Source organism: Engystomops pustulosus, chromosome 6, assembly GCF_040894005.1.
Source record: "Engystomops pustulosus chromosome 6, aEngPut4.maternal, whole genome shotgun sequence".
In the NCBI taxonomy this organism is placed as follows: Eukaryota; Metazoa; Chordata; class Amphibia; order Anura; family Leptodactylidae; genus Engystomops; species Engystomops pustulosus.
Genome location: NC_092416.1, coordinates 106426442 through 106439719, shown reverse-complemented (window position 1 = coordinate 106439719; position 13278 = coordinate 106426442). Strand labels below are relative to the sequence as shown.

The 13278-nt window shown below is 43.3% G+C and overlaps 1 protein-coding gene across 3 annotated transcripts in view; it reads right to left on the bottom strand.

Moving 5' to 3' along the window:
- SLC9A8 (solute carrier family 9 member A8) overlaps positions 1 to 13278 on the bottom strand; it is a 508958-nt gene that overhangs the window by 302804 nt on the left and 192876 nt on the right. For all 3 annotated transcript variants that reach the window (XR_011847693.1, XR_011847692.1, XM_072110528.1), the window contains exons 5-6: positions 1853 to 1936; positions 1148 to 1249 (exon numbers count right to left, since the gene is read on the bottom strand). Coding sequence is in view for 1 of the 3 variants with exons in the window: in XM_072110528.1 (XP_071966629.1) it covers positions 1148 to 1249; positions 1853 to 1936 (186 nt within the window). In the remaining 2 variants the exon portion in view is untranslated. The remainder of the gene's footprint in view (positions 1 to 1147; positions 1250 to 1852; positions 1937 to 13278) is intronic.

The following is a 13278-nucleotide window of genomic DNA, read 5'->3' as shown; positions in this document are numbered from 1 at the left end:
GCGGCTTAGGTTTAAGTAAATGGTTTCGATTAGTAGTTCTCGCACGTCTGTATGCAGCATCAATGTCGCTCGTAGAGTATCCCCGTTGTTTAAATCGTTGCTTCAGGATGTTGGCTTCATCCTCAAAGTGTTCTTCCGTATCACATTCCGTATGGTAGATTTTGTATAAATGTAAATAAATGTAAAGTTATGCACTTGGGAAATGGAAACAAAAAAGTACAATTATGTTCTAAACAGTCAATTACTTGGTTAAACTGCAGCCTTCAAAGACTTGCGGTATTGGTGGATGGCATCAATGTGGTTATTTCATAGCTTGTAAAGGGGGGAATGACGATGCAATTGATATGTTAAGTGCTGTATGTCTGCATAACAACAATAAAATTCACAAAAAAAAAAAAAGGGGGTTATTCAGTTTAGAAAAAAAGACGGCTAAGGGGATACCTTATTACAATGTACAAATACCTGAATGGGCAGTAGAAGGATCTCTCCAAATATCTTTTTATACCTAGGCCTGAGGCCAGGACAAGGGGGCATTCTCTACGCCTAGAGAGGAGGCGATACTACCATCGCAATAGACAGGGATTCTTTACTGTAAGAGCAGTGAACCTATGTAACTCTCTGCCACAGCAGGTTGTTAAAGGGCATCTACCACTTAGATGAAGGGCTGTATGCAAATGAGCGCCTGAGGGACTCCAGACTCCACAGATGTTAATGGAGTCTGGAGCCCCTCATGCTCATTTGTATATAGTCTTTCATCTGAGTGGTAGATGTCCCTTAAGGTGAATTCTTTGTACATTTTCAAGAGAGGCCTGGATGCCTTTCTGCAGAACAAGAATAACACGGGTTATAGGGAAAAAACACTTGTTTAATTCTTAAAGGTTGGACTTGATGGACTTGCGTATTTTTCCTGCCTTATATACTATGATACCTGAAGTATAAAAACCTAGTATACATCTGAATGTCTCTTATTTAACATTAGTATCATCATGTGACAGTACTTGAACCCCGTCTATATCCTTGAGTACAGCCCTAAGTTTTGGAAAAATTACCTCTTTAAAATGTAATGTATTCCCGGCCTGTATTGGTTACCTTCTGAAACCTTTAACAATACCATATGTTGTACAGATAATTCATAAAATATACTCACCTGACCAAGAAAGAAAATGCCACCACCCACAACGAAGGCTGATATGGCTGTCCCAAACACAGCAAAAAGAGTAATGGAGCCAATATTCTGGAAGAAGTTCCCCTAGGAAGTAAGTCAGGCTATAGAAATCAAAAGTCAGAACTTAAAGGGGTTTTACCATGAAACAAGTTAGACCCAATGCACAGGACCCCTGGCTCCCTGAGATGTGCGGAGCAGCCGATTGTGCAATTGCTCCCTTCATCTCTATGGAGTTGATGGAGACTGCCAAGTATGAGGCTGGAAATCTGTCAGCTCCGTATGTCTTATCTATGAACGGTGCAGCCCGGTCATGTGCACTCAGAGCAGCGCCCCAGAAAGGCGAGGGGTCCGACGGGGTACATCTCAGACCCCCATTCTGTGGGAGTCTCTTCACTGAGACCCCCACTGATCAGCAAGTTAAGCCCTATCCGGTGGATGGGGCCTAACTTGTTTCATTGGAAAAGCTTTTTATTAGCACATATACAAAATAATGGATGCAACACAGAGATCAGAGATGGAATGCACTAGGAGCATAGATGTCAGACCCATTTGTCATGTCAGAGCCATTAAAGACATTAAAAAAACAGTAGATAGAATCTATAGTGTCAGATGAGAATAGGGGGTTAATCACAAATCTCTTTATCATTAAGGGCCACTGTGAAGTCCCAAAACACTTATGTTATTTACCTTATGTAAAGAATATCCCGATTCAAAGATGATGGGTGGTAGCAACAACAAAAAAAACATGTTGGGCCGAAACATCTCCTCCTCCTGTTTGAAATAAAATCAAAGGAGCTTCGATATGAGTGTCCATAATATAACAGCATATGGTATTTAGTGTTAAACTTCAAATTGTTTTCTAAAGACTGAAAGAGATTAATACCGCTTTGAGAAATTGTAAAGGAATAAACATATTTAGTATTTAAACAATGTAATATGCAACTAATAGAGGTGTAACAATAGCGGTTGCAGGGACGCCTGGAGAAGGCCCACACCTGACAGATGGCAGACTGAATGTACATGGCAGGGGAGGATAATAAACTGTGTGTGATTACAAGAGCAGTCCAGGCAAAGGAAAGCCTGTAAGCACTGCCTGCACACGCTTTATGATGTCATCAGGCTGTGCCATTGCTGCATTATACTGTGTGTGCAGACAAAGAGCTGCTGGATAGTACAGATAAAACGTAAAGGTTCATCAGAAGAACTTTTGGACAGCCTGTTCAGTTTAAATGGCGCCTCAAAAGTATGACAAATGCTTTTTTTTAAATTTTATTAAACTTGATAACCTTTGATGGTTAATAATGGAATAATTGTGCAATTAGCTCCATTTATCTGGGCATTTGTTACCTTTCACTCCATATCAGGCAAGAGGGGTGTGAGTTCAGGGTGTGTTAGGTGATTTAGTGTATTTTCTTTCTACTCAAAATTTGCAAGGACGATAGAGCTAGCTTCTGACCCTACCCTGGTGGGCACTACTTGTTAGGGCTTTTGTCCATATTCTTCGATGGACATGATTTTCCATTGTTTGTGGTTGCACTGGGGTTGCACTGTGGGATTTAATCTAAACCATTCTCCCTAATTTGCTAATTAGATCTTCCTTTTGATACTATGCAAAACACATGTTGGTTTGAAAGACCTCTGCGGTCAACGGACACCAAACCAAAATATAGCTATGACGGATCATGTTTGGGACCTAAAGTGTGATAAGGATTTGTAACTAAGATTTCTACTAGAAAAAGTGGTTTATGGCTGATTCTTTTTTTTTTTTTTTTTTTGAATCAGAACTTTTAGAAATGCTGTAAGTGCGAAGTAAATGTGTTCATGGTAAGCCGGGTGTATCTATCCATGGACCCCATATATGCTCAAACTTTGTGTTTGCCTTTTTTTTTTACAATAAACACTTTTTTCCATTCTGATTACAATTGTTCATTTTTTTTATATACGCCTCCAAATCTGGAGCAACAGGGCGCAGCCAGTACATGGCTGTCAGCTTCCTAGCTGGTATAACATCCTACTGACCCCTAACATAGTACAATCTGATAAGTTTTCACTGTCTATATTGCCTAGAACACAAACCATGGGAGTGGCCTGAAGGAGCCAGTCCATACACCCGTGTAATGACGTTCATAACATCGTTCCAAAATGGAACGCTCTGGCACTCCCAAATCATGTGCATTAGGTGCGCTCTCTCTCCCCGCAGAGACCCGCTCTTAGTAGCCATTGCAGTGTCCGGTACACCCTATGCAGTAGATAAAGTTGTGACATTCAGTGGGCCTCACACAGTGTTAGCGAGGGGACCCTCTCCCAGATCTCGGTCCACTGCTCTTCCGAGATAGGGCCCATGTCTTCTTATGCCACTTATTCTGGATGGTAAGGGGTCTTTGTTTGTGGCACTCTTCCAGCAAAGTGGTATATGTTCTAGATATATAACAGTTGCCAAAGGGTAAGTCTTCCATAATTTCATGGTTGGTCATGTGCACCTCTGTGTTGTACCTCTAGGGCATGCCTGAGTAGGAAGTATTGAGAGAAGAACTCATGTGGGAGGTTAAACACTTCACGGAGATGTTGAAACATTTTTATCACCCCTTCTTTGTATAATTGAGTTAAAGTACGAACACCTTTACTCTCCCATCGCCTAAAGCCCTCTAGTCGCATTATTTCCCCCAGACCCGGATTCCGCCACAGTTGGGTGAATGGAGTGTGACCCTCTATAAGCAGATTTACCCTGACCTTCTGCCAAATTTTGCTAATCAGTGTCATTGTAGGAATGTGATCTGGTTGCCTACCCTGTGCTCCCAGCTCCACAATGTACAGTGGGGGCCCTCTTCCCACATGCCTTAGCAACTTTTCAGAATTTCCCTGACTTGGATTCTGGCCCCAACCTTTGAGGTGTTGTAGTTGTGCGGCTAGAAAATAAAGCCAGGAGTTGGGGACCGCCAAACCCCCGTGGGTTTTGGCCCTTTGCAAGGTCTCCAGCTTGATTCTCGCTACTTTCTTTCCCCATATTAGGGATCTAAATAGCTTCTGCATGCTCATAAACATGTGTACGAGTATCCACACTGGTGAACTGTGTAGCATATATAGGAATTGGGGCATGAGCACCATCTTGCACAAGTTTGCTCTCCCTATGACCGACAGGGGGAGTTTGCAGCAGGGGTCTACCATTGCTGTTGATCTTTCTAACAGTGGACCAATGTTAAGAGTTATATATTCCTGTACCCTGGGCGAGAACCATATACCCAAGTATTTGAATTTAGTAACCGTTTGTATCTCATGCAGATCTAAGTCTGCCGGCATGGGGTCTAAAGGCATTAGTACTGACTTGTGCCAATTGATGGTCAGCCCAAAGTACCGGCCAAAGTCAGTGAGCAGGTTCATAATGGGCCTCAATGAACTATCTGCATCTCTTACAAATAATAACATGTCATCCGCATATAATGCGATACTTTTCTTCTCCTCCCCATATTTAAAGCCATGTATGGTGGAGGAAGCTCTTATTAGACAGGCCAGCGGCTCTCAATAGCCAAAGCAAAAAGGAATGGGGATAGGGGGCAGTCCTGCTGCGTACCTCTATGGAGGGAGAATGGTGTGGACAGAATCCCATTAGCCCTTATTTGGGCCCTGGGTGCACCATATAACATTTGTACCCACTTAATATACCTTGGCCCAAATCCTATTCTTTTCATATAACAGACCATAAAAAGTCCCATTTGACACTGTTGAATGCATCCAATGATAAAATGGCTCTGGAGTCTTCCCCCTCTTGTTGCATTTGTATGTTCAGAAATAGACTTGCCCGGCATGAAGCCCATTTGATCCCTATGAACTAGATCTAGGATGATGCCTAACAGCCTATTAGCTAATGCTTTGGCAATTAATTTAACGTCCGAGCATAATAGGGAGATCGGTAGGTAGGACTCCGGCATTAGCACGTCCTTATCTGGTTTGGGCAAGACCACAATTATTGCATCTCTCATAGAATCTGGGAATTTGCCTAGTTCCTCAGCTTCCCTAATAACTTCCAATAGTTCTGGACAACCGCATGTTTTCTACACCTCCCCTGGAAGGCAATCTGCCTCTGGTGCCTTTTCGTTTGGAAAGGTCTTTAATGCCATCTCTAGTTCCTGTAGGGTGAGTGGGGCATCTAGAGCTCTTCTCTGATCCTTGGTTAGCTCTGGTGGGGTCACTGTGTCTAAAAAAAAGTTTCTACCCCCCCCCCCGCCCGACGTCATCCCTTAACCTAGATGAATAAATGTCCTCATAAAAGTTCCTAAGGGTCTCTAGGATGTCCTTGTCATGGTTAATCTCTATTCCTAGAGCGTTTATGAGTGCTTGAATATGGGAGGAGTCCCTTTGTGCCCTAATAACTGATAACTGAGGCTAGCATTTTTCCTGTGCTCTCTCCCACTTCTAAATATTTTTGTTGGACGAAGAATTTTTTTGCTTCAGCGGTTCGCCATGGTATGGGATTTTAGTAATTCCTGCACTTCTAGCCAATCCCTCTGAGCCGCCTCTGAGCCAATGTTTGAGAATTCCCTCTCTGTTTCCTGCACCCTTTCTTGTAGGGCCTGCTGGTAGTCTTTTTGTTTAATTTTATGTGCAATGATGTGGCCGTTAAAACTATCCCTTATATGCGATTTAAGAGTGTCCCTTACCATTAAGCGAGAGGCTGACCCTAGGTTGATTTGGAGAAACTCCACTATCTCCCCTGGCAATGTATCTGAAGGATGCAGGATTTGTATCCAGAATGGATTTAGTTTCCATAGGTGTTGTCCCCCCCCCCCATGTCTGCAGCCATACGAAGCGTAACCAACACGGGGGAGTGGTCAGACACCCTTCTGGGCCCATATTCGACATCCTCTGTCATAGCTAGCATCCTTTCGTTTCCTATTGCAAGATCAATTCGGGATACTGAGTTGTGAGAGCTTGAGTAACAGTAATATTTCTTTGTTGTAGGATTTCTATGCCTCCATAAATCCTTCATTCCCACCTCCCTCAGGATTATAGCTAAATGAGTGTCGGGGCTATCTGGGGAAGATGTTTGTCATAGTAGGGGTTTAGATAGTTGAAATCTCCAATAATTAGAGTGGGAAGCTCAGGGGACTCTGCCTCCAGCGCCATTACCCTGCTCAAAATTGCTGAAGAGCAGGGTGGCGGAATGTATATTGCTATGAGGAGTATCTCTTTATTATATAGTTTGCATCTTAATGCTACAACCCACCCTTCCAAGTCCACTGTGTTCTGTAAGCCCTGGAAGGGTAATGATTTATGTATTAATATGCTCACTCCCCATGAATGTGAGGAGATTGTAGAGTGATAATTGGCTCCAACCCACCCTCGGCCCATTTGGGTTACAGTCTAATTACTGCCGGCTGATATTGCTTCAGGGCATTAATTACAGCATATCTTTTGACAGCATATCTTTTGAGTCCCCCAGCCCCCTCGTATTCCAAGCAATTATTAACAGTTTAACTGCCATCATAGTCCCACACTTTCCTAACTATATAAGCATACGTTTTACCATTATGCATGTGTCCAGTCAGAACAAATAATACCAACTTAACATACAAACATAAACCCTTATGCTGTTGGCACAACCTGGAGAAAAAACAGCAAATACAGCCAATTATTTTCATTTTTCTCTCACCACTTTCATGTTTTGAGTGAGAGAATTGCTGCCCGCCAGGACAACTTTGAAGGGGAATGCACCCTGTCACAAGGTTGGCACCTCCCCTCCGAACCACAGCAATAAGAGTGTCACTTAGGCGCTAGTAACCACAGAGCCATCAATCCCGCCTAGGGCTATTCCTTCGTAATTCGTGCTCATGTGCATCCAGCCAGTTGGTAGCATCTTCAGGGGAATTGAAAAAATGGGTAGCCTGCAAAGCAATAACCCGCAGCCTGACAGGATAAAACAGACTATTGCAGTTTCAGTTGTCTAAGACGCCTCTTGACTCCATGAAAAGTTGCCCTCTGTTTCTGCACCTCTGTAGAGAAATCAGGGAAAATAGATATGCGACTGCCATTGATTTGTATCTTCTTTCTCTCTTGCTTTACACAGGATAATATCCCGGTTCTTTATAATGCAATATGCGAATAAAAATTTGATGAGGTGGATTGCCTGGTGGAAGTGGTCACGATGGGACCCGGTGGGCTCGCTCCACCGCAAATAATGGCGTTAAGGTGTCTTGCCCAAATACAGACAGCAGCCATTTCTCAAAATATTCACTCGGATTATGACCCCTATGAGGCGTACAATCCTCCTCAGCCTCCGCCAGAACAGCCACCAGTGTGAATTGCATACGGGATATATCACGCCTGACAGAGGGTAGCTGATCTTCCACCTCTCCCACTCTCCCCTCCAAAGCCCCCATTCTTTCAGACACTTCATGCCAGATAACGTTGAGATCCTCCTTTACTCCACCCACTATCAGTGTAAGGGAGGATATGACGTTGTTGCAGCTGTGCACAGCATTTAACACCTCTTGGAGTGTGGGCTCTGTGCCTTTAAATACCGGAGTAGCTGCTGCTGAATCCGAGGCTTCTCTTCCTCCTGCGCCTCTGGGGGGGCCTCAGACCTCGTCGCGGCCGCCACGTTTGCTGCTGGGGGTGGCAGCAGTGGCCATTCACTGCCTGCAGTCTCACCTCCAGTTTCTGCCACCACCTCCGCTGTCGGCTGATGCGATCCGGACTGCTTCTGAGCAAAATCGCTGCAGGCAGCTCGCTATCACCGTGGGGGTCAATGGCGCCACCGCAGCCCGCCCGCCATTGCCTCCTCCAGTATATCTTTGGAGCGCTTCTTGCTGCTACTGCACAAACCGCTCTGACAGGTATTTTGAGGATAAAATGCCAGCACGTTATAGTCTTATTTTGTATTACTACTACAGTTGGCATCATATTGGGCTGTTTAGTTACGGTATCTAATGACAATCACATCCTTATAGACTGAAAGATAATTGATTAATAGCCAATTGTTTAGAGACAATCAATTGAAGGCAAATTAGTTACAGATAATTGATTTCCTTTTATTTCCACTGTTGATTTCCTTTCACCCCCTTAATGCCAAAGCCACTTTTCACCTTCCTGACACAGTGGTTATAACTTTTGAACGCTTCAACATATCCAGTTGATTTTGAGATTGTTTTTTGTTAAACATTGTACTTCATGTTGGTTGAGAAATTAAGCAATATGTTTAGTATTTATTTATGAAATAAATGTAAATTTGGCGAAAATTTTGAAAAAACAATGTGTTCCAAATTCTAAATTTTCTACTTTTTGTAAAGTTGGTCATATCACTAAAATAACTTGATTACTAACATTTTCCATATGTCTGCTTTAACTTGGCATCATTTTTCAAACATCTTTTCCTTTATTTAGGATGTTAGGAGGCTTATAACTTTAGGTAAAATTTTTCAGATTTTCACGAAAATCATCCAAACCTAAGGGTCAATTTAGTAACTACACCCTCAAAATATTCAAAACAACCTTTGGAAATTTTGTTAACCCTATGAGAGTTTAATGAGGGTGAAAAATAAATGAAAGTGAAATTACAGAAATGTAATTTTATCTTAAAATATATTAATTGAACACTAAAATTTGCACCTTCACAATGGGTTTAAAGGGAAAATGAATTTTACAATGTTTAGTGCAATTCCTCCCGAGTATGCCAATACCCATTTTGTCACTGTATCCTGCTGTGCGGACACAGGGAGGCACTTGGAAGGGAAAGAGCGTTGTTTCATTTTTGGAGGACAAATGTGGCTGAAAAAGTTTTCATGTGTCAGGATGCATTTGGAGATCCCTAATGGTACCCCAACAAGTGCCACCATTTTGGAAAGTGCACCCTTTGGAGAATTTAGCAAGGTGTAATATGTGTATTTGCCCCTACGGGTGTTTGCTTCAATTAGGTCCCTAAAAGGAAAAAGATGAAAATTTTCCCAAAAAAAGATTCACTTTTACGGCTAATTTTTGTATCCCATAAGGCATCAAAGATGAAACAACCCCAAAAAATGTGTACTACTATTTCTCCCGAGTAAAAAATTGCCCCACACGAAAATAAAATGTTGTATGGGTATGCAGTGAAGCTCAGAAGGGAAAGAGGGGCGTTGGCATTTTAGAAGCCAAATTGGACAGACATCCTTTACATGTGTCAGGATGCATTTAGAGAGCCATAGTGGTACCAAAACAGAGGGGAACCCCAACAAGTGTTACCATTTTGGAAAACACACCCCTTAGAGTATTTAGCAAGGTGTAATATGTGTTTTTGTCTGTAAAGGTGTTTGATTTAATTAGGACCTAAATAGGAAAAAGGTCAAAATGTTCCTATAAAGGTGATTTTACCCCTAATTTTTTATAGCCACAAGGGATAAAAAATGCAATAACCCCCCAAAAATGTGTAAGAAGTACCCCACATGTGTATATAAAATGATGTATTGGCGCACAGTAGAAGGAAAGAGGGATTCTTTTTAGAAGCCAAATTTATCAGAAATGTTTTACACGCATTTGGAGAACCCTAGTGGTATGAAACAGAGAAGAACCCGAAAAGTGACCCTACTTTTTGAACGCACACCCCTTAGAGAATTTTGCAATGTGTAATATATGTATTTGCCCCTACAGGTGAATGATCCTATTAGGCCCTAAAAATTAAAAAGGTGAAAATGTTCCTATAAAATGTCACTTTTACCCCTAAATTTTGTAAGCCACAAGGAATAATATATGAAATAACCCTGAAGAAGGTGTAAAACTATTTATCACAAGTGTAGAAGAACCCCACATGTGCATATAAAATGCTTTATGGGCGCACAGTAGAAGGAAAGAGGGATGTTTGTCTTTTAGAAGTCAAATTTGACAGCAATCCATCACATGTGTCAGGATGTATTTGGAGAGTCCTAGTGGTACCGATACAGGAAAACCGAAAAGTGACCCTAATTGTTGAATATACACAGCAAGGTGTAATATGTGCTGTAGTGTAATACACGTGGTGGAATTAGCATTTTGAACATATAGGTGATGTGTAATTGAGTCCAAGATGGAAACTGAAATTATTTCTGGAAAGTTCAGTGCCCGTTATGTGGCGCCAATTATGTGGTGCCCATTATGTGCCACTGTAAAATGTCAGCTCTCTGATTACGAAGCCATGTTTCCTGATGCGAGAAGGACCCAACATGTGATCCTAAATGATAGCCAGAAAACCCAGCAGGGCTCCGGAATGATAAAGCACTTGGAATATAAATAAATAATGAACTTGGAGAATTATAAAGGATCTGCTAATAAATCCAGAGACTTGGAGGGGAAATAGAAAACCTAAATAAAAAACATAAAACCCCCAAGTGCCCCTAGTTTGCAAACTACATCCCGCAATAAAATAATCGAGGGTCATAGGGAGCAATGTGACCTAACAGTTGTTACAATTATTCAAATCACCCCCCTTTCCCTAGAACTGATATAAATATTAATAAACAGTAAAAATCCTTTTAGGTATTGCCGCGTCTGAAAATGCCCTCTCTATCAAAATATAATAACGTTTTTTCACTACGTTTAACCCAGTAATGGAAAAAAGCACCCAAAGTCGAAAATGGCACTTTTTTTGCCATTTTGAAAAATATAAAAAAAAAATCTATAAAAAGTGATCAAAAGGTCACACAGACCTAAAAATGAAAGCAATGAAAACACCATCAAAAGTCACAAAAAATGACACCACCCATAGCCCCGTTCAGTTACTGGTGCCAGATGGCAAATAAAAAAAATAAAAAATTGTACAGGTAGTTTAATTTTTGTAAATGTATGAAAACATTATAAAACCTGTACAAATTTGGCATCACCATAATCGTACCGACCCAAAGAATAAAGTAGACATGTCATTTGGGGCGCACAGTGAAAGCTGTAAAATCCAAGCCCACAAGAATACGGCAAAAATGCTTTTTTCGCCATTTTCACTGCATTTGGAATTTTTTCCCCGCTTCCCAGTAGTGGGCATGGAATATTAAATACTGTCACTTTGTTAGGTAGAAATAATCCATCAAAGAGCTCTTTATGTGGAAAAATATGAGTGAGTGAAAAATGGAAGTGAAAAAAAACTAAAATGGGCCAGGTCGTTAAGGGGCAGGGGAAGACTGGCCATAGACTTTACTGGGAGAATTCCCGGTGGGCCGCTGCTCTAAAACAGCTGATGGGGCCGGTCCTTCTCACTACATTCAGGGCCGGGGTCCCTCCTCCTCTCCCTCACTACATGTGGTGAGCTGTCGGGCAGATCACTTCCTATTCTCAGGCTGCCTGCACTGAACTCCCTCCCTGATGCATCCATATGATAAACTAACCTTATTATAGGGATGCACCGCAGTGGGTGACAGTGCAGGCAGCCCTTTATCCCCTGCAGATGTCAGCCCTAGCGCTGGGCTCCTCACAGGCCCTACCCTGTATATTACACAGAGCTGTTCCAACTACACACAGGAGGCCACGCCCCCACAGCACAGCCCGGGCCTAGCAGCATGGAGGAAGAGGAGGGTGCTGGAAGGTGGGCTTGTGCCTGCTGTGTGTGTGGGGGGGGGGACTGGTGCATTCTGTGTGTGTGGAGAGCGAGGGTTGGTGCATGCTGTGTGTCTGCCGGAGGGGGGGGCTGGTGGATGCTGTGTGTGTGTGGGAGATGGGGGCTGGTGCATGCTGTGTGTATGGAAGATGGGGGCTGGTACATGCTGTGTGTGTGGCGGAGGGTGGCTGGTTCATGCTGTGTGTGGGGGGGGGAGGGGAGGCTGGTGCCCTCTGTGTGTGTGGGGGAGGGGGGCTGATGCCTGCTGTGTGTGTGGGGAGGAGGGGAGTGCTGGTGTCTGCTGTGTGTGTGGGGGAAGGGGGGCTGGTGTCTGCTGTGTGTGTGGGGGAAGGGGGGCTGGTGCCTGCTGTGTGTGTGGGGGAAGGGGGGCTGGTGCCTGCTGTGTGTGTGGGGGAAGGGGGGCTGGTGCCTGCTGTGTGTGTGTGAGGGAAGGGGGGCAGGTGCATGCTGTCTGTGGCAGAAGGGGGGGGGCTGGTGTCTGCTGTGGGGGAGGGGGAGCCTGGCGCATGCTTTGTGTGGGGGATGGGGGTGAAAAATGTGTCCGTTAGCAGTATGCAAAAAAACGAGATGTGAACCCAGTGATGCCACATGTTAGGGTGTGTTCACACGTTGCGTTTTGGCCTGATTTGCCTAATTACATTACTGTTTACATATGTAAATGCAAATGTTAACAGTAATGTAATCAGGCAAATCACTTGAGTCTTCACACATATTGTTCTTCATATACTATTGTGAAGAACACCTTTCTGCATAAGTCTTCTGATAAGTTAAGATAGGTCTTATGATAAGTTAGCAGATGTATGGAAACATCTGCAATGTGTTCTGAGTTCACTGTGTTCTTCACTTAAATGATCCTTAATAGAGATGAGCGAGCACTAAAATGCTCGGGTACTCGTTATTCGAGACGAACTTTTCCCGATGCTCGAGTGCTCGTCTCGAATAACGAACCCCATTGAAGTCAATGGGAGACTCGAGCATTTTTCAAGGGGACCAAGGCTCTGCACAGGGAAGCTTGGCCAAACACCTGGGAACCTCAGAAAAGGATGGAAACACCACGGAAATGGACAGGAAACAGCAGGGGCAGCATGCATGGATGCCTCTGAGGCTGCATAATCGCACCATTATGCCAAAATTATGGGCAACAGCATGGCCATGACAGAGTGACAGAATGAAGCTAGATAGCATCTAAAACATCCAATAATTGACCCTGACACTATAGGGGATGGCATACAGAGGCAGCAGCGGCAGGCTAGAGAGTGTCATGGCGACATACCCTAAATGGACTCAGGCTTCAAACCAATGGGTGGCAGAGAGGAACCAAAGGAGGTGAGCAAGAAGCGCTCAAATAATATCGGTACATGATAAAAGTTTGCCAGTATATTTTGTGGATTACACAGCAGGGTGGCGACAAAGTTAACATGGAAGCCATGAAAACAACCCAAAATTCTGCCTGACACAGCTCGTTTGATAAGGGGACCATGTATGGAGGCAGTGAACTAGTAGTAGATTAAAGGTGCTGCAGTTAAAACTATGTTAGTTGGATCTTGGCATGGAGCTGGCGCTCCGC